This window comes from Myotis brandtii, unplaced genomic scaffold (assembly GCF_000412655.1).
Source record: "Myotis brandtii unplaced genomic scaffold, ASM41265v1 scaffold112, whole genome shotgun sequence".
NCBI classification, from domain to species: domain Eukaryota; kingdom Metazoa; phylum Chordata; class Mammalia; order Chiroptera; family Vespertilionidae; genus Myotis; species Myotis brandtii.
This window is the reverse complement of record NW_005353838.1, coordinates 15010919-15033595: the sequence shown is the minus strand read 5'-3', so window position 1 is coordinate 15033595 and position 22677 is coordinate 15010919. Positions and strand designations below refer to the sequence as shown.

At 60.3% G+C, this 22677-nt stretch overlaps 2 protein-coding genes across 7 annotated transcripts in view; one reads left to right on the top strand and one right to left on the bottom strand.

The window, feature by feature from the left end:
- The first annotated feature begins 9 nt into the window (after positions 1-9).
- GPC1 (glypican 1) lies at positions 10-10856 on the top strand. Of its 2 annotated transcripts, none has more exons than XM_005857705.2 (9): positions 10-150; positions 4285-4443; positions 5455-5846; positions 6593-6758; positions 7312-7442; positions 7529-7648; positions 7743-7876; positions 8241-8416; positions 8757-10856. In XM_005857705.2, exons 1-9 carry the CDS (start codon positions 90-92, stop codon positions 8990-8992), a joined length of 1575 nt encoding a protein of 524 aa, XP_005857767.1. In that variant the 5' UTR covers positions 10-89; the 3' UTR covers positions 8993-10856. The 2 variants fall into 2 exon arrangements, with proteins under 2 accessions (XP_005857767.1, XP_005857768.1); XM_005857706.2 differs by lacking the exon at positions 10-150 and adding an exon at positions 156-175.
- Positions 10857-11433: 577 nt separating this feature from the next.
- The window catches only part of ANKMY1 (ankyrin repeat and MYND domain containing 1), a 45230-nt gene continuing 33986 nt past the window's right edge, over positions 11434-22677 (bottom strand). For 3 of the 5 annotated variants that reach the window (XM_005857704.2, XM_014546841.1, XM_005857703.2), the window contains 4 exons: positions 22388-22553; positions 19630-19708; positions 18732-18892; positions 11434-11908 (listed from right to left, as the gene is read on the bottom strand). In XM_005857704.2, coding sequence (XP_005857766.1) covers positions 11790-11908; positions 18732-18892; positions 19630-19708; positions 22388-22553 — 525 coding nt within the window. In that variant the 3' untranslated portion in view covers positions 11434-11789. Of the gene's footprint in view, positions 11909-18731; positions 18893-19629; positions 19709-22387; positions 22554-22677 lie in introns of those variants that run through there. The other 2 variants (XR_001363860.1, XM_014546844.1) reach the window with 2 other exon arrangements.

The window sequence follows — 22677 nt, the reverse complement described above, 5'->3', positions numbered from 1 at the left end:
CGGGCCAGTCTCGCGCTTGTCGCCCTCCGCCCTCCGGCAGCAGGAGCCCCTCATGGGCTTGGGGGGCGGACCCCTCCTACCCAGCGTAGATGCGACCGACAGTCCCAGTGTGTGATGGAGGCTCCGCATCGGTGGCAGAGGGGCTTCTTGGTGACGCTGTCATTTGGCTGAAATGGTGCAGGGGCTTTGTTTGGGGTGGTGGGTGAAATGGTGGATGAGGGGCAGGAAAGGGTGCTGGGAGCTGAGGGGGAGGGGCTATTGCCGCAGTTGATGTGTTAGTAAGAGGGAGGGTAGAAATGTCCTCTCCCAGGTGGGTCTGAGGCTACCCTCATGGGGGGGCATGGGGACTGGTCAGGGCCAAAGGTGAGGTGGGGGAGGGTGGCAGAGATAAGAAAAGGAGGTCTGGAGCTGGGCGGTGGGCAGTGCCCTGACCCAGCAGGCTGGTGGACATGCCAGGAGGATCCGCCGCTCCTGGAGCTGGGTGGGGTCCAGGAGCAGGAGTGGGCATGGGGCTGTTGTCCAGAGAAGCCTCTTGCTTGGGAAGCTTTCTGCACCCCTGGCTGAATTCAGCCATCCAAGCCTGCTGTAGGGCCCAGAACTGAGTAGGGGGTGGGGGGAGCCCTGCCTGCTTTTCCATACCAGAGATGCCCTGAATTAGAGACTCGGTGGCTGGGTCAGTGGGTACAGAGCATCTGGAATGTGGCTTTAAAGGTGATTGAGCTGTAGTCTGCACACCCGAGTGAGCCGTGGAAGCTTCTGGAGAGATGGGCTTGGCGTGGCACCATCATCCCCCTGGGGGATGGGGACACCTTTTGGAGGCTGTCCGTGCCCTAAGACAGGAGGGCTGGGAGCTGTGTCAGCAGGTGGCAGGAGGGTGTGATGCCTACGGACTGATGGGGGTTAGTGAGGAGAAGCCGGAGTTGGGGGTGGCCCCAGGAGTCTGAACCCCAGCCAGAGAAGCCATTGCAGGTCCTTTAACTGAGGAGCAGGATGAGCGGTCTGGGAGTTGGGGGCCTGAAACAACAGCCCTCTCCTCTCCCCCAAAAAAAACCTGGGATCGGGAGAGGAGGAAGTGTCCCAAAGACTGAGGGAAGGGAGAGTTCTGGAAGGATGTAGCCAGCTGTCAAGAACCCAACCAAGGGACCTGGCAGAAAGGAGGGAGGCTCGCTGGCCAGCTCAGGGAGCAGCCTCAGTGCCCCGGGAGGGGTCAGTGGGGAGGGAAAGGCCAAGTTGTGGGGAGCAGGGTGGCCGAGAGAGGCAGACTTGGAAGCTTCAGAGTGGATTGCGGGGGGAGCAGGACCAGCCCCCTGACCTGGTCCTCACCCTTCTCCAAGTATTGAGCTGAGAGAAGACGTAGGTGTTTGGGAGTAGAAAGGTGTGGAATGGCAAGTGGAGAATCCCTCATTCTGCCTTGCACACCTCCAAGGTCAGGGAGCTCATCCCTTCTGGCAGACCACCCCCCAGCACTACTTGGCTCTGACCAGGAGGGGCAGGCTTGCATTGCAGGAGGGTGCCCTGCAGAGCCCACCTCTGCCAACCTGAAGTCCAGGGCCAACGGATGACCTACACTCAGGCCGAGAGGGGCCAGGGCTGGACATAGGGGAAGAGCAAAGCCTCTGTGCCTTGACTGCCAGCCGCTGAGTCTGCCCTGAGCGGGCTGGGAGGACCGCCTCGGCCCAGCCTGCCTGGGGGCCTCAGGCCGGTGCCCGAGCTCTGGCTCCGTGTCTTCACTCCCGTGTGTGTCCGAGGAGGGAGGGAGGGACGGGGGCTGTGCTGGGGCTGCCGGAACAGCGCAGGTCACTGGCGGCTGGGCGAGGTGGCCAGACAAGGCCTTGGGGCCAGCTCACAGCTGTGAGCGATGGGTGGGCTAACAGTGCCAAGGGACCCTCAGAGCCTTCCCTGAGGGAGTTCCCCGTGTCTGGTGTCTTGTACTCGCTTCTTGTGGACTCAGCCTCTCTCTCTGCTGTCTACATAAATGTGGGGTTTCGGGAAAGGGTGGGTGACCACCAGGGGACCAGGAGGATTCTGGAGGGAGGTCAGCCAGCCCAGGATGCTGCTGCCCCTCTGGCCTATGAGTGCATATGCCTTTGCAGCCCACCCGTCCGAAGAGCTATATCCGAAGAGCCCACTGCTCCCGGACCCAGCCAGCCTGGCCCGAGTACCCATCACAGCTGAGCCCAGGCTGGCAACTGTCCTTCCCTCTCCCCCAGGGCATGCCCCGTCTCATCTCCACCCCCAGCACCACCGGGAGACTGATAGTTCCGAGCAGCAGGTGTCAGAGGGTGCTCTCCTGGCCCCTATTGTTGGGGAGGCTGGCAGAATGGGGTCCTCTGGTCAGCATGGGGTGGGGGGTTCAGGTTCCTCCTGATTGGGTGCACACAGCCCCATTCTGCCCTCTGGGACACAGCTCGGTATCTGCCCTGCTCTGCCGGCTGGGACTCCTGGGGACAGGGCCTTGGGCTCTGTATCCTGCCCCTGCTGGCCAGGGTCTTGGTCCACACATCAGTCAGCGACAGCGGCTGAGAGGGAAGGGCGGTAGCTGGGAATGTGCTCATGTCCCAGCCCTCCCTGCCTGGAGGTGCCTGTCCCCCCACGGAAGGAGGACAGGGATGGGGCATCTCCTCTCTGCCAGGCCCTGGGGAGCCAGGCTGCATGTCTTGCCCCAGCTGACTCCCAGGAGACCTGAACAGCCTCATTCACCCTGGGGGCCGGGTTCCAGGCCCCTGACTTTGCACCCCCACAGGCCTGGGGTTCTCCAAGGTGTGGGCACACAAGTGATCTTGCTGCTGCATCTGTCAGCACTGACCCAAGGTGGGGCCACAGCCCCTCAGATGGGCCTGCTGGGATCACTTCCAGGTTCTTCCTCTCCCCCTGCCCAGGCTTCTGTCCAGCTCATGCCCTGGGCCAGGTCCTGACTTCAGGTCACCTGGGAGCCCCCACCTCAGGACCCTGGAAGCCCTGCCCCCACCTCAGAGCTGTGCACAGGGGGACCCCCGACCCCTGCTCCACCCAGCCTGTGCCCAGGTCAGACCCTGCCTGCATTCCACTCCAGCCCAGCCCAGGTTGGCACCAGGTCCTGTGGGAGTGAATGGGCTGGGAAGGGGGCTGTGAGTAGGGGGTGGGGCCAGTGGGGCTTCAGGGTGCCCCAGTGGGTGTGAGGACCTGCATCCTGAGCCACCTGGTCCCGATACCTAATCTTTGCCAGTCTCAGTTTCCTGGTCTGTGAAATGGGATCCCAGCACCCACCTCAAAACCATAGTTGTTATAAAACCGGGACTAGCACATTTTTAAAGGCACAGTGTTCCCTCTCCCTCGATTGACCCTCCCTGCCAGGCTGTGCTGACTCAGCCTGTCCTTGACCGGCCAGGGAACCTGGACAGGCATTGCTGTGAACAGCACTGCCAGGGAGTCGATTCTAACCTTCAGCACGAGGGGTGATGGGTTGCTGAGGGCGCAGGAGAGGGGACAGACCCTTGAAGGGGGTACAAGTCCTGCTCGACGGGGATGGCTCACATCAGGCCCTCCAGCAGACTTGTTCCCCAGCCCTGTCCTGCCCTGGGTAGTCTGCACCCTTTGGAGCCAGTGCCTCTGGCCAGCCCAGAACTGTCTGTCACCAGGCACCCCCATAGTAGGTCGGGTCCACCCAGGCCTGCTGTTCAGTGGGACCTTGAGCCCCAGGTGGTGTTGGGGGAGGAGGCTGAGGCTGCTCTGCCTGCCCCTCCAGGATCCCCTTTTCGCTCCCCATCCTCAGCCTGGGCCCGGGCAGGCGAGGGACACGAGGCAGGTGGAAAGCCTCCTCTAGTGAGCTTTAAGTCTGGCAGCCCATCCCCACCCCCACACACAGGACCTCAGGCCACTCTGTGCTGGGGGACAGAGGTGACTTGAGCTGCTCCCAGCCCCTGGTGGCCCTCCCTTCTCAGTGCATGGTGGCAGCAGGGTGGGGATGACACCTAACATCGTACCCTGGGCTCAGTCTTCTGCACCCCTGCTTTGTGCCCATACCCACCAGGTTCTCCCAGGAGGGCCTATAGGTGAGGGCCTGCAAAGGAAGGGCTAGGGTTTGCACAGGCCACTCAGGCCCCACCCTGCCCCCATCTACCTTCACCCAGGCACCAGCACCTGAGCTGTGCCCACTCTGGGGCCTGCCATCCACACCCACTGCCCAGGAGACCCCACCAGCCTGAGGCCAGTTCTGGTCCCACGTCTGCCTCACCCTGGGCCCATGCCCCCCAGCCTCCCACCCCTCCTGTGTCTCACACAGTACCCCCCATCACCTCCCCACAGGTGAGCACCTGCGGATCTGCCCCCAGGGCTACACCTGCTGCACCAGCGAGATGGAGGAGAACCTGGCCAACCGCAGCCGTGCTGAGCTGGAGACTGCGCTCCTGGACAGCAGCCGCACCCTGCAGGCCACACTGGCAGCTCAGCTGCGCAGCTTCGACGGTGAGTGGGACCCAGGGCTTAGGGACCGCAGGACACCGAACCAGTGTCCTGGAGGAGCTGGGGGTCTCACTTGGTGAAGTGGAGTCAGAGGGGGGATGGGGTAGCACTTTGGGGCTGGGTCTTGGATTTGGGGGTCCCAATAGCAGAAGGCTACCTGCCTGCAGGGACCCATGAGCCCCAGAGTCTGAGGCCTCTGCACCCACCGTGGTGAACACAGCCCAGCACGCATGCGTGTTCAGGGGTGTGGAGCCATCCTTTCCATCAGGCCCTCAGAAGGGAGTTCCTCTGCCCTCCAGGTGGCTCCTTTCACAGGTGGTGCCCTCCTGAGACCAGCCTTGTGCTTGCCACCAGGTGGCCTGGAGCCAGGGAGCTCAGTGTGAGGGTTAAGATTGGGCCTGGGCAGCGGGGGCTGGGCAGAGTGCCGGGCCTGCCTGGGGTGGTGGCAGAAAGAGCTTGGCGCGTTCGTCATTCATTCCGAGTCCCTCACAGGCAGAGAACCGAGGGCCCTAACCAATGAATGTCAAGACAACATGATGATGCCTAAGTGGGAGCACTAGGGGGCATCCCCAGGAAGTGGCCTCTGAACTGAGATCTCTGTGGAAGGAGAAGGCACTGGGCAGTGCTGGAGTGAGGGGCAGCAAGCCTGAGCAGAAAGATCTAGGGCCCCGGGTGGCTTTCGTCCGAGGCCTGTGCATCTTAGTTCCTGGACTCCTGTCCACAATAGCTGGCCTCATAGACTCCAGGGAGCCAGGGACCCCGAGGTCATCTCCACATGCCTGCTGGTCCTGGCCAACTTTAATTGGCCTCAGCTCGTTAGGGCCCACCTGTTCCTGTTGGGTCGACCACACTATCCTTGCCTCAGATGATGAGCCTCGGAGAAAGCCTTCCCCCGCCACCTGGGGAGGGGCAGGTGGGGCGTGAACGGAACACCCAGCACTCCTGGGTATGTCCTGTGTGTGTGGGGGGGACACCCTGTGTGTGGGGACCTCACAGCCGCCTCCCCATGCCCAGATCACTTCCAGCACCTGCTGAACGACTCGGAGCGGGCGCTGCAGGACACCTTCCCCAGCGCCTTCGGGGAGCTGTACACACAGAACGCCAAGGCCTTCCGGGACCTGTACACAGAGCTGCGCCTCTACTACCGAGGGGCCAACCTGCACCTGGAGGATGCGCTGGCTGAGTTCTGGGCCCGCCTGCTGGAGCGCCTCTTCAGGCAGCTGCACCCTCAACTGCTGCTGCCTGACGACTACCTGGACTGCCTGGGCAAGCAGGCCGAGCCCCTGCGGCCCTTTGGGGATGCCCCTCGAGAGCTGCGCCTGAGGGCCACCCGCGCCTTCGTAGCCACACGCTCCTTCGTGCAGGGCCTGGGCGTGGCTGGCGATGTGGTCCGGAAGGTGGCCCAGGTGCGCCCAGCTGCCTAGGGCTCTCAGAAGCCCCTCGGGGACCCAAGCCCTGCCCCACTGCTTCAAATCCCAGCCCCTGGGCCTCTGGGCCACCTCCTGATCCTGAGTTGCTGCCCAGGGACCTTCCGACAGCACATCAGAAGACATGAGCTCCACTCTGGGCAGCCCACCCACTGTCTAGTCCTTGGCCAGGCTGGGTGCCAGGCAGGAAGGACAGCAAGAAGGGTCTAGGGTTGATGCTGATCCAGCCGAAGGGGTCAGGAGAACAGGAGACTAGAGCGACATGTGCCTTGAGGCCAGAGCAGGCTGGGGCCCGAGGCCATGCAGACCAGCGGGTGCCTTGCCCCATTGGGCAGCCCATGTCAGACCCACCTGATAATAGGTGTGGAAGAGCATTAGTCTCACAGCCCTGGGTGTGAGCCACCTCCCCCTGCAGCTGGGGTCCTTAGCACACCACCCCTCAGCCCTGACTCTGGTCCTCCCATCTGCATGGCACTTGTGTTCCAGGAGGGCTTCCCTGGGAGGGCTAGTGACACAGTGTGCCAGGGAGTGATGATCAGGGTGAGTGCCCCCATGGCCAACACCCTCTTGGGAAGAGATAGGACCCCCGAGAAGGGCCAGGCCAGGCCCCACTGTGGTTGGAGCAGAACTGAGGCCACCTGACTACCATCCAGAGCCCCCACCCTGGGACTTCTTGGGGGGCTGGGCACCCACCACAAGGTGCTGAGGCTGCTTTGGCTCTCCAGGTGCCCTTGGGCCCTGAGTGCTCGCGGGCCGTCATGAAGCTACTGTACTGCGCACACTGCCTGGGGGTCCCCGGCGCCCGGCCCTGCCCCGACTACTGCCGCAACGTACTCAAGGGCTGCCTGGCCAACCAGGCCGACCTGGACGCCGAGTGGAGGAACCTTCTGGGTGAGCCCTCACTGCCACCACCTGCCAACGCGGCCAGGGCCCTGGGAGGCAGGTGGTCCTCAGGGTCAAGGGACAAGGATTCCTTCTGAATGCCTGGGTGGAGTGTGACACAGGCAGTTGCGTGGGAGGGAGCCCTGTGGAGTCATAGTTCCTGCCCTTCCCCACTGGGCAAGTGCCCCAACATGCACATATGCCAGCATGTATTGACACAGTGGGCTAACACATGCATGAGCTAACATGTATGTTGCTGATATGTGGGTCAGCTGGCATGCACATGTGCTGACATGTAGTGGGACAATAGGTACATGCTAACGTGCACATGTGCTAGTATGGTGTGGGTCAACAAGGGCACATGCCGACACACATGCACTGATATATACTCATATGGAGCCAGCATGCATCCATATAAATATGTGTGAGCTGACATGTACCTGAAGTGTGGTAGGCCAGTGCGGTATGTGCATGTCAACATGTATGAGCTTGCACGCATTGACATAAGGTGGGCCAGCATGCAGACATACAAACTGCCTGTGTGTGCCCACGCCTGTGCCAGACTCCATGGTGCTCATCACCGACAAGTTCTGGGGCCCCGCGGGCGCAGAGAACGTCATCGGCAGCGTGCATTTGTGGCTGGCGGAGGCCATCAACGCCCTCCAGGACAACAGAGACACGCTCACAGCCAAGGTGCGGGCAGGAGGGTGTGGTCAGTATGGGAGGGGTGGCCAGACATGGCCTCGTGCCCCTCCAGGACCCCTGTGGTCTCCCCCCAGGTCATCCAGGGCTGCGGGAACCCCAAGGTGAACCCTCACAGCCCCGGGTCTGAGGAGAAGCGGCCACGGGGCAAGCTGGCACTGCAGGAGAAGCCACCTGCAGGCGTGTTGGAGAAGCTGGTGAGTGGCCCCTCAGCCGGCCAGGCCCTGGGGGATGGGGGAGGGGAGGGCAGGCTGGGCCAGGGCCTCCAGTGGCCTGACTGTTGCCCTGCAGGTCTCTGAGGCCAAAGCCCAGCTCCGCGACGCCCAGGACTTCTGGATCAGCCTCCCAGGGACACTGTGCAGTGAGAAGATGGCCATGAGTGCCTCCAGTGACGACCGCTGCTGGAACGGGATGGCCAAGGGCCGGTAGGTGCCACCTGGCTGACCACAGGTCGTCCCTCCCGTGAGTTCTCAGTGGGCCCGTTGTCTGGCCTGAGGCACCAGGTGCTGTGTGGTGCACAGGGCTATGCCTCACCTGGGACACACAGCAGACACAGAAAGCTGGGACGAGGGCCAAATCCTTGTCCTAAGCCAACTCCTCGCCCCACACACCATGCAGTGTGTCCACACCCCACTGCTGTGGGGCCTTCATGGGCTCCTGTTGGTGCCTAAAGGCCACTGGGAGGGGGTCTCAGATGTGCCACCACCTGGGCGGGAGGAGGGGAGTGCTTGGGTAGTGCCGCTTTGCAGGGACTCGGGCAGTCACCCAGGGCTGCCCTCCTGGCCCCAGGTACCTCCCTGAGGTGATGGGTGACGGCCTGGCCAACCAGATCAACAACCCCGAGGTGGAGGTGGACATCACCAAGCCCGACATGACCATCCGCCAGCAGATCATGCAGCTGAAGATCATGACCAACCGGCTGCGCAGTGCCTACAATGGCGAGGACGCAGACTTCCAGGACGCCAGTGAGGGCCAGGCACCAGGCTGGGGGTGGGGACTATGCCGGGGGCTGAGGGCCATGGGGGTGCCATGAAGCCCCACCCCACTGCAGAAGGATGCAGGGGAGGGGCCCTCCCAGCCCCTGAGCCTCCAGTGGCTCTGAGGGCACTGCTGCTGCCCAACCCCTTACATGTCCCCAGGCATAGTTGAGACCTGGCCAGGATGTCCATCCAGCCTTGGCAAACCAAGGCAGTGCAAGCTGCCCTGGGCAGGATGCCGCCTAGCATGGGAGGCCCACACGCAGGAACACTGCACCTGCGGTCCCCAGGGCAAGGTTGGCCTGCCCGAACCTCCTTTCCTCCCCAGGTGACGACGGCAGCAGCAGCTCAGGTAGTGGGGACGGCTGCCCTGAAGACATCTGCGGCCGGAGGGTCAACAAGAAGAGCTCCAGCTCACGGACAACCCTGACCCACGCCCTCCCCGGCCTGTCGGAGCGGGAGGGCCAGAAGACCTCAGCCACAGGCTGCCCCCAGCCCTGCATGGCCCTCCTGGTCCTCCTCCTCATCCTGCTTCTCTCAGTGGCCAGGCCCCGGTGGCGGTAACTGCTCCCAGCCCCAGGGACTGAGGCCAAGGACTGACTTTGCCAAAACACGAACAGACAATATTTAATTCCCCTCGTCGTAGAGGCCCAGGGCAGGACAGAGAGGGACAGCGAGGAACTGCTGTCTGTGACGCACTGGGGGCAGGGTGAGTGGTGCTGGCCCCACAGGCCTGGCTTTGCCATCACCCTGGCTCTTAATTTTGTGTGAGGCCCTCAGGTCAGCTGGGAACAATGTCCCCAAAAGCCATGTATTTCAGGGACCTTCCATGGGCCCAGGATCTGAGCTTGCCCCTGCTCACCCAGACCTGGGGGCCCTCCCTCCTGGGCCCCAGTCTGCCCACAAGCCTCTCCCCAGCTCCCTGCACCATCACCGACCAGTGCCAGGGCCTGTGGGGAGGCACCCTGAGCCTGTGCCTTCCTCTTCTGCCTCCTTCCATGACAACTAGGGGCTCCAGATGTCAGAAAGTGGGACCCACCCCTCAGTGCCCCAAGAATCCCCAAGAGGGTGTCAGGGCTTCCACCACCTGAGACCTTGAGGGCCTTTGAGATTATGCACGAACCCCTCATATGCAGCCAGGCCTCCACCCTGTGATGCCATAGGCCCCCCAGAACCCTGAGTCAGGTGAGAGCCTGTCTGGCGAGGTGCCGCCGGTCCCTGCAGACCTCCTTGCCGAAGACCAGCTTCAGGGGCCTCAGATGTGCCATGAGCAGCAGCCGGCACAGCCATGCATCCTGGGCTCTGCTCTCAGTTGTCTGTGGGTGGGCTTGCTGCTCCTGGCCATCTCAGAAGAGCAAGCTGGGGCCCTCCGCAAAGGTGAGCCTCACCTTCACACATGGGCTGGGTCCACGGCCTGCATAAGGACTTTAAGATGTGGGAGGAGTAACCTGGCCACTATCCTCCCTCCTGTCCCCACCCAAGGCCAGGGCCAGGGCCAGGGGCCAGCTCAGGGTAACATAGGCCAGGGATGGAGGCAACCCATGGCCATCACCTGGCCACAGGGATGCTGAGTGGCAGGTGAAACTTCAGCTCAGGGCCAGTGAGCCCTGGCACTGCAGGTCAGAGGGACGCCTGGGTCCCTCCTTCGACCCTGCCAGCTGCAGGGAGCCTGGGGGAGCTTTGACAGTTAAGGGCTTTTCCAGATGTGCAGATATGTACAGATGCTTCTCATCCATGTTCACTGGGAGCTTTCTCAGCTCCTCCCAAATAGCTTTTGAAGTATGACCTCCTGAGGGCCCAGGATCTGGGCGTACACCCTGTTCATGCAGGCCTGGGGGCCCTCCTTCCTCGGCCCCAGCTGCTGCTGGCCCTGGGGAGGGGGCTGGCACCCTGCCAGAGAGGGGCTCAGGCAAGGAGAAGGTGGGCCCGGAGGGTCTGGGGGAGGCGGAGCCAGCATGGGCAGGGACAGCCACCCTAGCCAGTGCCAGCGTCCCGAGCAGGCTGCTTAGCACCACTTTGCTTTCCCTTGAGGCCTTGGGGAGGCCCCTGGCTGCTGGTCAGGGCCCCTGGCACCGTTCTCGGTGTGTTGGGTCCAGGCCTCCAGCTGAGCTCCACCAGGTAGCCCAGTCCCACAGGCACGTTCACCCCATGCTAACCCTGAAGTGTTGGGGTAGGGACTGGGCCCAGGGCTTCCTTCCCCGTGGGCGAGGGCCAGCCGGACTCAGGATTTGGACAGTGACTGTGGTGTGCCAGGATGGCGCCCTGTGCTGCATGGGATGGCCCAATGGGGCCTGTGCTGTCCTCACCTCACAGGGGTCTCTGGGAGAGCTGGCCAGGCAGTCGCCAGGCCTGCTGTGTCCTGCCGTGTGGTGTCAGCTGGTGACATATGTTCCTGTGTCCTTGTATGAATAAAAGGCTGGAGACCTTGTGTGGCTGCTGTGATCCCTCCCTGCACAGCCCAGCAGCAAGCGTGTCCCCACGGGCTGTGCACAGCATGGTGGGCCTCAGGGCCTGTTGGGAGGGGAAGCGATTGCACCCAGCACTGTGGCCCGGAGGCTGCAGAGTGCAGGGTCTGCGTGTCCTCATCCCACTCCAGGAGGACTTGGTGCCCTGGAGAAGGAAAAGGCCCAGGCCCCGCTGCCGTCCACACCTCCGCTGCTCTGGACACACACACCCTCGCACGTGCCCGGGAAATTCCAGCTCCTGCCAAGGATCCTTGGAGATGCCCAGGACGCTGGAGGGAGGGGGACCAGTGTGGTCCTGAGGCCAGGGCTGGTGGCATGTCCTGAAGGTGCCATCCGGCTCTAGAGTCCCGCTGTGCCCTGCGTCTTTCACCAGAGTGGAACCACTGCCCCAGCCACCATGCCTCCGCAAGCCAAGGCCTGCATGGTCCTTGGGGCGAAGCTGCCAGCCCTGTCCTCTCCCCGTTCCCCCTGCCCAGGTGCCACTGTGTGCAAAGCCCAGCTCCTCATCTAGAGACTAGAAGCCAACACAGACACATGAGCTGCTGCTGAGTCCCTTTATTTGGGCATCACAGCCCACACCAGCAGCCTGGCAGACATTCAGCAAAGCCTCTCCCCAGAAGCCTGGAGTGCTGAGGGCTCAGTGCCGCCAGCCCAGACCCCCGGAGTGTGAGGGGCAGGGCCCCCCAACACGGTGGACAGCACGCCCCGGAGGGAAGAATGAGGCTCCACAGAGGGGCTCCCCTGACAGCCTGGGTGCAGTGGGGCTGGGGGTACCTGTAGAGCAGTGGCTGCCTGCTCCCCTGGCCTCCACGAGCCCAGGGTGCCTGATGCCCTGCTCCTCCCCCTTCCTGGGCGCTGGGGCCCACTCAGCCTTGGGGCAGGTGGGCAGCCATGGCTCATTCATGACTGTAGCTGGTGTACACTTTATTCAACTGGAGCAGCAACCCCAAGGTCTCTGGGTACTTGTTCATGGACTTCTTGAACTTCTTCCTGATCTCCGACAAGTACTTTCTTCCTGTCGAAAGGGAGGGCACACATGAGATGGGCATTCAGCACAGGACCACCCGCTGGGCTGCGTCGGGGTCTTCGTCCTGCCCACCATGGGCCAGGCCCAGACCACCCCTGGGCTCCCAAGCCCGGCCCGCCGTCCATCCCATTATTCCTCAAAGGAATCTGGAAGTCCACAGACATCCTGACGACCCACACTGATGGGCAGGCAGCAGACAGCCACAGACAGCAAGTGTGCACTCAACACACCTGTGTGCACACACACGTGCAAACACACAGGAACGCATGCTCTGCTCCCCTTCAGGTGACAACATTTCTCTTCCTGGAGATAACCTCTGTCCAGAAATGACGTTTATAGTCAAAGCACTAGCACTGGTCCAGGATGGAGAGCTGATTCCCCCAACCCTCCTTCCCTAGTGAGTAATAGGAGGGCGAGGACGGGTCTGTCCCTGCTGGAAACCAAAGACAGATGGCAAGTTGCATGTCAAGGCTGCCAGAGATGGGGACAGGGTCTAGGGAGGCGACGGACACTGGAGGGTGGGGTCCCAGGAGACCAGCTGGCCCTCCAGCCCTCCCCAACTCTGCACACATGAGGCCTTGCCCAGACAGGACCCCACACCAAAGTGAAACCTCAGAGAATCTAAACATTTCCACCTCCTTTGTGTGGCCTGAAACTATGAACCGGGACTTTCCTGGTTTCCAGCATAAACCCATTTCCATACCCGACCTGGGGAAGCAGAGAAACAAGCCAGCAAGGTCTTAAAATACGCAATGACCAGGAACCAGACCGGCGGTGAGAACAAGAAACCGGAGAAAACGGGGGGAGTCTAGTTTGAGAGGTCACAGCACATAGCAGAAGCCAGTCCCGGGGCCTGAGAGGAGGGCAGCTGAGTGTTGTGTGGTCTCGGAGGAAAATGGAGAGATGGAAACTGTCAGGTGAGAACAAGTCTATTTTTTAAACAAAAACAAAAAAAGAGAGATTGGACACGGCATCAAGTGCAGCCGAGGCTTAGACCCCCTGCAGAAGGTGGGTGCCCCGGAGGTGGGCCGGCAGGAGCTGTAAGAACCTGGCGGTGGGACTAAGGCGCCCCCATGGAGAGGAGAGCCTGGAGCCTCACCCACAGTGTGGCAGCTGCACCCACCCCAGGCAACAGATGCTGTCTGACATTCTGGAAACTGCGGTGTCTCCAGGGCCAGAGGGGTGGGGAGAAGAGGCCCCTCACAAACAGGGCCCAGCCACTGGCGATCGCCATGGAAAAGAAGAAAACAGGTCCCTGCCGCATGCTACAATCAAAACAACATGTTTTGAATGAAAGAAGGACTGAAACATGGAAATTCATGCTTCAAAACCTGGAGAAGACACAGAACACATGACAGGGGGAGGGGGAGCGACTTCCCCAGGACACAGAGCCATGGGCCGCAGGACACGACGGGCCACCACAGCGCCGCAGCATTTAAGCCGGAGAAAGACCATGAACAAGAACACAAACCACACACGAAACTAAGCCAGGACCTCGGCCGTGGGGGTGGAGGGCAGTGCCTGGCTCACCGTCAGTCTACACCTACGGCCAGAGGAAGCGCAGCAGGACGGAGGGAAGGAGGGCAGGTGCCTGGCTCCCTAGGCTCCCAGGGTGAGCAGGTGGGCCCTGCTCTGTGGAAGGAGCCCTCAGCTCCTGCCCTCTGGTTTCTCCATGCTTCCTGGGACCCCACTGGCCACTCTCACCGCCCGTCTCTCCAGAGAGCACAGCACGCTGGCTCCTGGGAGGAATTCTGATGCTGGCAGATTCCAGGCCATTGTTGACATCACCAACATTCCAGCCCGACACCAACACCCTCTCCGGTCTCCAGGCCTCCTCCCCAGCTGACCCTCTCCCTCCACTCCCACCTTCCTGGCCCTCTCTTCCCCTGACCTTACCTGGTCACCCCTCAGGCATGGGACTCAGGGAGTGGTATCCTCCAGACTGGTCCCTCCATCTCCTACCCCACCCCACCCCACCTTCCATCCATCTAACCAGGACCCCGCAGCCCCGGCTTCCATGCTTGCTCTGAAATCGCCATCTGTCACCCTGCAACACCCCACATCTCCGTAGCCCTGCCTCCCATCCAGCCCACCTCACTGCTTGCCGTGGGGCTGGGCCAGGTGGTACAGAGCTTGGCACCGAGTAGGGTCACGAGGTGCCCTCCCCAGACGCCACAGCAACTGCCAAGGATGTGGAGAGAAGTGGCCAGTTCCCATACATCCCGAAGACAGAGGCAACCTAATTTCCTGAGGAGCAGGAAGCTCGGAGGAGAGAGGTGGTGAGGATGGCAGGGGTGGGTGGCCTGCCCAGGCAGTCAGCCTTCCAAGGACACGAGGCTGTGGGCCAGATGGGTGAGGGTGCGCTACCCTGTCGACATTGCAGACAGATCAATGGGACAAAATGTAGCCCAAAAGGAAGTTAAAGATTTACACCCAAATGACTGACTGACCGGGACGATCCGGGAGACAGTGCCTTGTGTCTTTGGAGAAGGGGGTGGCTGAGAGCATTCCCAAGAAGTCACAAGGCGGCCTGCAGCTGCCACTGTCACCTAACACTGCACAGCACCAGCCAGTGTGCCGTGGAGGGATAAAGAAAGAGCCACGGATGCCGGAAAGGCACTGGCAGGGACACCGCGTCTGCTGAGCCTGGAGCTGACCTCCCAGCACGCAGGACAAGGATGCATCACGGCCACCAGATGTCACTCAGTGTGGGTAGGAGACACATGACATGAGGTGAACCTGGGGACTCCTAGCTGGGTCTCCCCATCCATGGGTGCCCAGGACCCTCTCTGCACCGGCCGTGAGCACAGTCCCGCCCTGTGGGGCTGACCGACAGCACTCACCCCCCACAAACAGCAGTCTCCCTTGTAGGATGAGGTCCTACAGGGGACCTGTCACACTGTCCTTTCCCTATTCTGGGTGCCCAGAGCATGCAGGCCAGAGGGCAGTATGCCCAGAGGAGGGAGGATGTGGCGGCCTCCATCTGGGCGCAGGAGGAGGGAGCGCTCCAGGTTGATGGGGGCACAGCCAGGCACAAGGGGCATCAGTGACTAGTAGGGGAGGCCAGAGGGGAGCAGCGAGGACTTTGATGGACGTCCTGCACGTGGACACAGACGCACTGGAGCAGGGGCTAGGGCTGGCGGTGGCTGCAGGTTTTGGAAGCGGCCAGGTTGTGAAGAGCTGAGCAGATGTCCCGAAGGACTGGGTGTGAGGTGAGAAGGCACGAGCAGTGGCTGGCAATCCTAAGTGAGGTTAAACCATCAAACCCCAGCACAACACCTACCACTGCCCGGAGCATGTGTTCCCAACCAAACGAAAAAGTGACAAGGTCTAAAAGACATTGTTCATCTGAGTGAGGGTGGGTGGCAGCAAGCACACTTCACAAGGGTGAGCCTGTGGAGACGGGTCCCAGGGATGCAGGTTAACCGCGGAGCCCGGCCCGCGGCAGGCACTGGAGTTCCTGCGCAGTGACAATCACCACCAGTCACTGGGAATGTGCTGGCTGTGGGGGGCGCTCACATCTCACACAAAAATTACTTCTAGGCTGCTTGCAAAATTACAGGTAAAACAAGAATGCTGGAGGCTGTGCACACCCCCTGTGGTCTCGCCTGGGGTGGCTTCCTCAGTCCCCAGCAAACCAGACCCTGAAGCTCAGGACAGACGCAGCCTCCACAGAACAGAAAATCCCAGGCAGCACGTCAAATGGGGAGGGAGAAGGTGCCCCGATCCGAGGACACGGGGGTGGTGCTGGGCTCCAGGGAGCCCCTGCAAGTCAGGAAGAGCCACACCCCCAACCGACAGGAACGCGGGAAACAAATGCCACGTGGTGTGGAGAGGGCGAGGGCAGTAACACTTCCATGAATTCCTCAGGACACGGGGGAACATCATTCCTGAGGAGTGCAGGGCCAACAGGCTCTATCCCTCCCAGAGAGCACGGGAACCAGGGGGGACTCCTGAAATCTGAACACTTAACCTCTGTGAGTTCCACCAAAGGGAAACCTAGGCCAAGGCGTGTGCCGCATGTTGACAAATGAGCAAAATGACGTAAATGCCCATAAACAAGGCACTGGGCGGACACGTGCGAGATGACACAGTGTGGGGAAGCAGGTCAAGGTCACAAAATTGCCGTTGTTTTAATTAAAAGTGGGGGGGGTGAAAAGCATAGTGTGTACAGGGGTGCTGAGGATGCACACACGCGCGTGTGTGTGCGTGTGTGCGTGTGTGTGTGTGTGTGTGGATTAAATCGGAAAGAACATGCTCAGGATGCTTAGCATTGAGTGGAAGGTCAGGGTAGTTTTCACTGTCATCTTGTCTTTTCTAACAATGAGCAACTACTGCCTGCAGCACAAAAATAAAACTGCACCTGGGGAAAGTTACGTTGCAGAAAAATAGTTAATAGCAGAGAAAGATGTTCATGGCTTATTTTAAAACATACAGACCATGCTTTCACAAGTGCACATGCGTGTGCATGTGGGTGTGCACGTGTATCTTGCATGCATGCTTGTGTGCGCATGTGTGCATGCGTCTGTACAGACAGAGGGGGTTGGCAGGACACACAGCAGTGTCAGCTACGGTGATTTCCGGGTGTCGGGATAAATGTCATTTATCTTTTCTTCCTTTTGCCTGGGATGGAGCCTGGGATGGAGCAGAGATGTGGGCCCCTGGGAAGCCCCAAACGTCCCCAGAGCGCAGGAGCACCTTCCGCAGTAACCTCTGCTCACAAGTGCTCATTCAGAGTGTTTTCCCTGTTGGCAGATGGATTGGGAGCGCGCAGGAGCACCTTCCGCAGTAACCTCTGCTCACAAGCACAACGTGAATTCACAAGTGCTCATTCGGAGTGTTTTCCCTGCTGGCAGATGGATTGGGAGTCACCCACACCCCTTCTTGGGGTTCACACCCTACCCCCAGCACCTCACCAGGAAAGCGCCCCCAGCCAGGAACCCACTCACCCAAGGCCACATTAAGGGGTTGTGACTGGGTGCAGCACAGGATCCTGGTCCCCTCTGCCCAAGAGGCTTCCTTGCCCCTTACAGGAACATCGCCCGGAGCCCCCAGCAAACTTCCCGATAGGGAGCCCCATCTTGACAAGAGACCAGGAAAACCAGGCCAAACCATGGCTGCGGGCAGGACTGCCTGGACCAGCAAGGAGTCAGTCTGGCTGGAGCCCTGCACAGGCTCCTTTGCCCCTTCCCCAACCTGTCCCACCTGCCCCCACCACTCTGCCCTCATTCCCACTGCCCCCTTCCATCCCCCACAAAAGCAAGCCCACCACCCATCCTCCTCATGCCGTGATCCTGACTCATGGTCAGCTCATGCCTCCTCCATCTGGGTCATGGTTATTTCACATCCACTGTCCCCGAACACACCTGCCACACACTGACAACACCCTGGAGCCTTGGGAGGAACAAGAGTGACACCCCTCACCCCATCCCTTCTGAGCCTGGGATGGAGAGCAGAGATGTGGGCTCCTGGGAAGCTGCCAAATGTCCCCAAAGCACAGGAGCACCTTCTAGCAAGAACCTTTGCTCCAGGTCTGACCCCCATCTGCCCAAAGATGGCCAGGCCCGTGTGGAGATGAGAAGCATGGATGCCCCTTGGAAGCTCTGGGCTGGCCCGTGTACAGCTGAACAGCACAAACAGGGTTAAAAACACACCCAGTGGGACCACTTTATTGTGAGGTCAGGAGGAAATCATTGCCACCGTCCCTCGTGCAGCCCCAGGTGGCCCCCAGGTGCGGGTGCCGGCAGGTGAGACTCGCAGCTTTGGCATGGAGCGTGCTGCTCCTTTACAGAGATCCTTCCACCCCGAGGCTCTCTTCCTCCAGGTAGGGCCCTGGGCAAGGAACTGGCAGAGAGGAGGCCCATAAGGGGCACCCCCAAGGAGGCGCAGGTGGGCACAGGAGAACAGACCCTGATGCACCTTGCCCTCCTGGCCATACTGCCTGGAAGAGAGCTCAGCTCTGTGTGCTGGCTCCCCTGCGGCAGCCTGGTGCCGAGAGCCCTACGGTGTGGTGCCAGGCAGTGCCTTGCGCCCTGCTCACGTGTGGGGTACTCGACTGATGGTGCTTCAAAGGTGGAGCCTTGCAACCCCCCGCCCCTGTCCTGGGGTCCCTGAGCCCAAGGAGCTGTGACCAAGGTCTGGGATGCACCCCAGAGTGAGCCTGTTACTAAAGGCCCCATTTTGCAGAGGGAAACGGGGATGACAGGGAACATCAGAGCTCAGAGAGGATCGGTTACTAGGGCACAGTCCAAGGGCAAGGGCCAGTCAGCCCCTCGTCCGCACCGGGGACAAGTCCTGAGGAAGAGCCCACCCAGCCAAGTCCCAGCCTGGCCCACGAGGCCGCCCTCAGAGCACCACCTGGTGAGGGGTTGCCTCAGGTCACTCCCGGGGAAGGGAGGGTGGGGAGAGGGGGTGTTCCCAGAGCAGACATCTGCTGGCCTCCACACTCCCAGAGACGCCTGAGGGGGCAGGCTAGGGGGAGCCTTCCTGTAGCAGCCCCAAGGCCAAGTGCTGGTGGCCCAGGGAAGCCCGTGTCCACCAGGGGGCCCAGGTGTCCAGTGGAGCCACCAGACGGGCCCACGACAGGAGCCATGGGGACATGGGGCATGGCATCCACTGTAGGTGGGGAAAGGCCAGGTTGGCTCAGTGCCTCCCTGTCCCCACACAAGCCCAACTGGGGACTCTGGAAAGTGGGTTGGATCACACAGGTTTCAGGGAAGATGGGGACCCTCACTCGGCCACCCCACGGGTTGGTGCCTGTGCCCTTAGAAGCAGCAGGCCCACAAGCAGCCCGGCCGGCACCAGGACTTACCGATGGCTGCCAGGGTGCCGCAGTCCCTGCCGTGGAAGTCGGCCCAGGCTTTGGTCTTACAGCTCTTGCTGCAGGTCAGGATCCCGTAGCAGCGGCTGCAGGGCAGCAGACGCACCCCAATGGAGCGGCCGCACTGGTAGCAGAACTTGAAGAAGGGAGTCCTGCCAGGGCGCCACGCAGCCGTTGGCCAGTGCCTGCCCCCTATGCCACCGACCCAGCTCCGGACCTTCCCCATTTCCTCACGCGGACAGAACTTGAAGAAGGGAGTCCTGCCAGGGCGCCACGCAGCCGTTGGCCAGTGCCTGCCCCCTATGCCACCGACCCAGCTCCGGACCTTCCCCATTTCCTCTGCACGCGGACAAAGACCTGAAGTCCTGTCCAGGGATGTCCAGCACAAGCCGTTCAGAACAGAAAACAAGCACCGTGCCCAGATGCCACCTGAGGGCTCAGACAGGGCTGGGCAGGAGACTGTGGGACCCTCACGTGCCACAGTGTGGGGCGGGGAGGATTTCTGTGTTTTGTGGGAGGAACAGCTCTGAGCAGGCTCTCACGGGGCTGTGGGTGAGCAGAGCATACCCTCGAGCTCTGCTTCAGCAAGAAAATGAGCCCAGGTGGGCAACCACCCCTGCCTGCCATCCATCGCCCACCCATCCATCAGGGTTTACTGGGCGGATGCAGTCCAGGATGCCCACAGGGACCAATAAGGCACATAGACATATAGAGACTATTCTAGGGGAAGGGGCCTGTGGTGGAGGGGCTAGGAGGGGTATGGGGCACAGGGTGCACAAGGCAGCACACATCTCCCACCCAGCTGCCTCCCAGACATGGAGCGGCTCCTCAAGCGTGCCCTGTGGCCCCCTGCTGCCACCCATCCTGGCCCATGCTCCTGGCCACTTACTGCTCCAGCTCCTCCAATTGCGGGTCCTTGGGCATGCTGGGGTCCCTTTGCTTCAGCCTGTGGCAGGGGATCATCTGCGCTGTACCCAGAGAGACCTGCATTAGTCTCCCTGGGCCCTCCCGTGGGCTGTAGTATCTACAGATAGAGGGAGCCCGGGCTGCCTGCCTCAATCACCCTCCTGAAGCCCACCCAGCACCTCAGGAGGCAGGACCCCAAGCCTTGACATCCCATGACAGGTCTCAGGAGGCAGAGTGGGACTTGGCTTGGAGGTGTTGGGCCGCCCAGGGCCTCTTGCTTGCCTACCCATCTGCAGCCCTTTCTCTGTGCCATCGACAGACTCAGTGTCCCCCTCACCAAGCCATTAAAAGGCCATGGAGCAGCACCAGGTTTCTCTGGCCTCGCCCAGTCCACAGCCTCCTCTGAAGGGGGGGACCCTGCTCTGCTCTCTGGCCATTGCAGGGGGGTGCACAGTAGGCCAGCGTCTGGAGGGCAGTGAGTCCCCCATAATAACCACAATTTCCACCATGTCCCTGCACCATTCTCTCTTTAAATAGCACCTCATCCCCCCTAGAAAGGCTGCCTAACCTCTGCTTCCTCACCACCCCTTCAGACACAGGAACCCCGCAAGGAAACACCTACTGGCCATAAGAGCAGGAAAGTGGGAGCCCTCCTTCCTCCCCCACCCTTCCTGAGCCCACCAGCACTCAGGCCGGGTGGGGATGAAGACATGGGCCCAGGAAGCCGGCTGTGACAGTGCACCCGTTGCCAGGGCAATGTTAGGAAGGCCACGTGGCACCAAGGATGCTTCTGGGACAGGTGACAATAAAAAAAACATACAAGGGGCCTGGTGCCAGAGCTTCACAGATTGCTTCTTTACGAGGAAACATGAAAATGGGAGGAGGACATTCTTGAGCATCAGTTGAGATATAACTCACATGCCACCCAAGTCACCTATAAGGTACACAGTTCAGTGGCTTTTAGCGCATTCGCAGGTGTGCGGCCATCACCACAAAATCCATTCTAGAACATCGTCATCACTCCCCAAAGGACCCAGCCCCTGAACTCCGCCATGCCCCTGACTCCCCAGCCCCAGCCCCTGGTGACCCCTATCTACTTGGTCTGTGGCTTTGTCTGTGCCAGACATTTCATACAACACATGGTCCCCTGTGACTGGCTTCTCTCACTGAGCATCATGTTTTCAAGGTTCATCCGCATGGCGGTGTCAGGGCTTCACTCTTTTTTGTGGGTGAATAACATTCCATATGTGCATCTGCCACGACTTGTTTATTCATTCATCCATGGATGGATATGTGGGTTGTTCCCACCTGGCTTTTGTGAACCGTGCTGCCATCAACATTCGTGTACAGGTGCTGGGGGACACGTTTTTATTTCTTCTGGGCACAGAGCTGGGAGTGGATTTGCTGGGTGACGTGGTGACTCTGTGGTTAGCATCTGAGGACTCTCCAGCCCCTCTTCCGTTCCCATTCCCACCGGCAGGGCAGGAAGCTCCCCTTTCTCCTCCTCCTCACCTAGTTACATTTTAATCACAGCATCATACTGAAGTGACACCTCATGTGGTGCATTGTGTTCATCCCTGATGGCCAATGATGAGCATCTTCTCATGGGCTTGTTGGCCATTTAGATCTTTCTTTAGAGAAATCTGTGTAGATGCCGATATAACTAAGACTGACTCCATCTCTGTGCCTGATTTCTTTTCCGTTCAAGTTTCCGTGCTGTTAACTCTGACCTAACTGCGCTCAACAGCATACCAAGGCCTTCCAGTCAAGGACGAGCTGGCTCTGTAGGCTGACATAGTACAGCCAGAGAGATTTTTGTCAGTGACGACCAGAACAGCACAGCCCGAGACAAATGTCAAACTAGGTGCTGGCATCAAATCTAAGCAACTATGCATACATGACCAGGAGAAGTACGGCTCCTGGCTCCAACAGCAACTCTGTCCCTTTGTCTGGTCAGCTGTTAGTACCTTAACCATCCTACAAAACTTTTACTGCGACAACTGTCCAGCAGTGGAGACTAGCTGTGCAGCCTGAGGAGTTGCCTCTGCTCAATCCCATCTCTGAAAGCGATTCAGCCCTACAACAAGCTGTCACATTCCATGGAACAGCTGGCCTCCTTTTCCAGTCTCGAGGGGGTCATGTACCTTCACTCCACTATCAGACAAATTTCTATTCGTGTTTTTTTGGTCCAGTTTTTAATTCAATTACTGTATTATTGAGTTGTGACAGTTTGTTCTACATATAAGTTCCTTATGAGATGTATGATTGACAAATATGTTCTCCCATAGGTTGTCTTTTCACATATGCTTTTCAGAGAGAATGGGATGGAGGGAGGGAAAGGAAAAGAGAGAGAGAAACATCGATATGAGAGAGACACATCGATTGGTTACCTTTTGCTCGAGCCCAGACCATGACGCAGGGAGCAAACTTGCAACCCAGGTACATGCCCTTGACAGGCATCGAATCCACAACCTTTGGGTGCATGGGCTGATGCTCTGACCACTGAGCCAAGGCCAAATTGAACTCATTTTTATAGGTTATCTGAGGGTCAAATGTCATTCTCTTGTGTTTGGATAACCAGTTGTCCCAGCACCATTTGTTGAAAAGACTGTGGTCCTCACCCCTATTAAAGCCCTGGCGGCAGCAGGACAGGTCTCTCTCATGTCCCTTCCTGGCCCAGCCCCTCCCATCCCACAATTGTCAGGATAAACACGGCCTCGGCTGCACCCACAGCCACCCACCTTTCTTGCTCAAGCACAGCACCTTTGGGTCCCACTGGCTCTCCTTGGCCATGATGGCGGAGCGCAGCTGGAAGCCCATGTATTCCAGGAGCCGCTTCCGGGCCACAAACGTCTCCCGCTCTGCCGGCATCAGCGTGTGGAAGGGGCAGTGGGCAATCTTCCGGTCCTGTGGCACAGTGCCAGTCACCGCGGGGCACCAGCTCCCACCCCGGGGAGGGCGGGTCCCACTCCCAGCTCTGGCCTGGGGAGGGAGACTGGGTGGGGAGCACACATCCTCTGTCGGTGCTCAT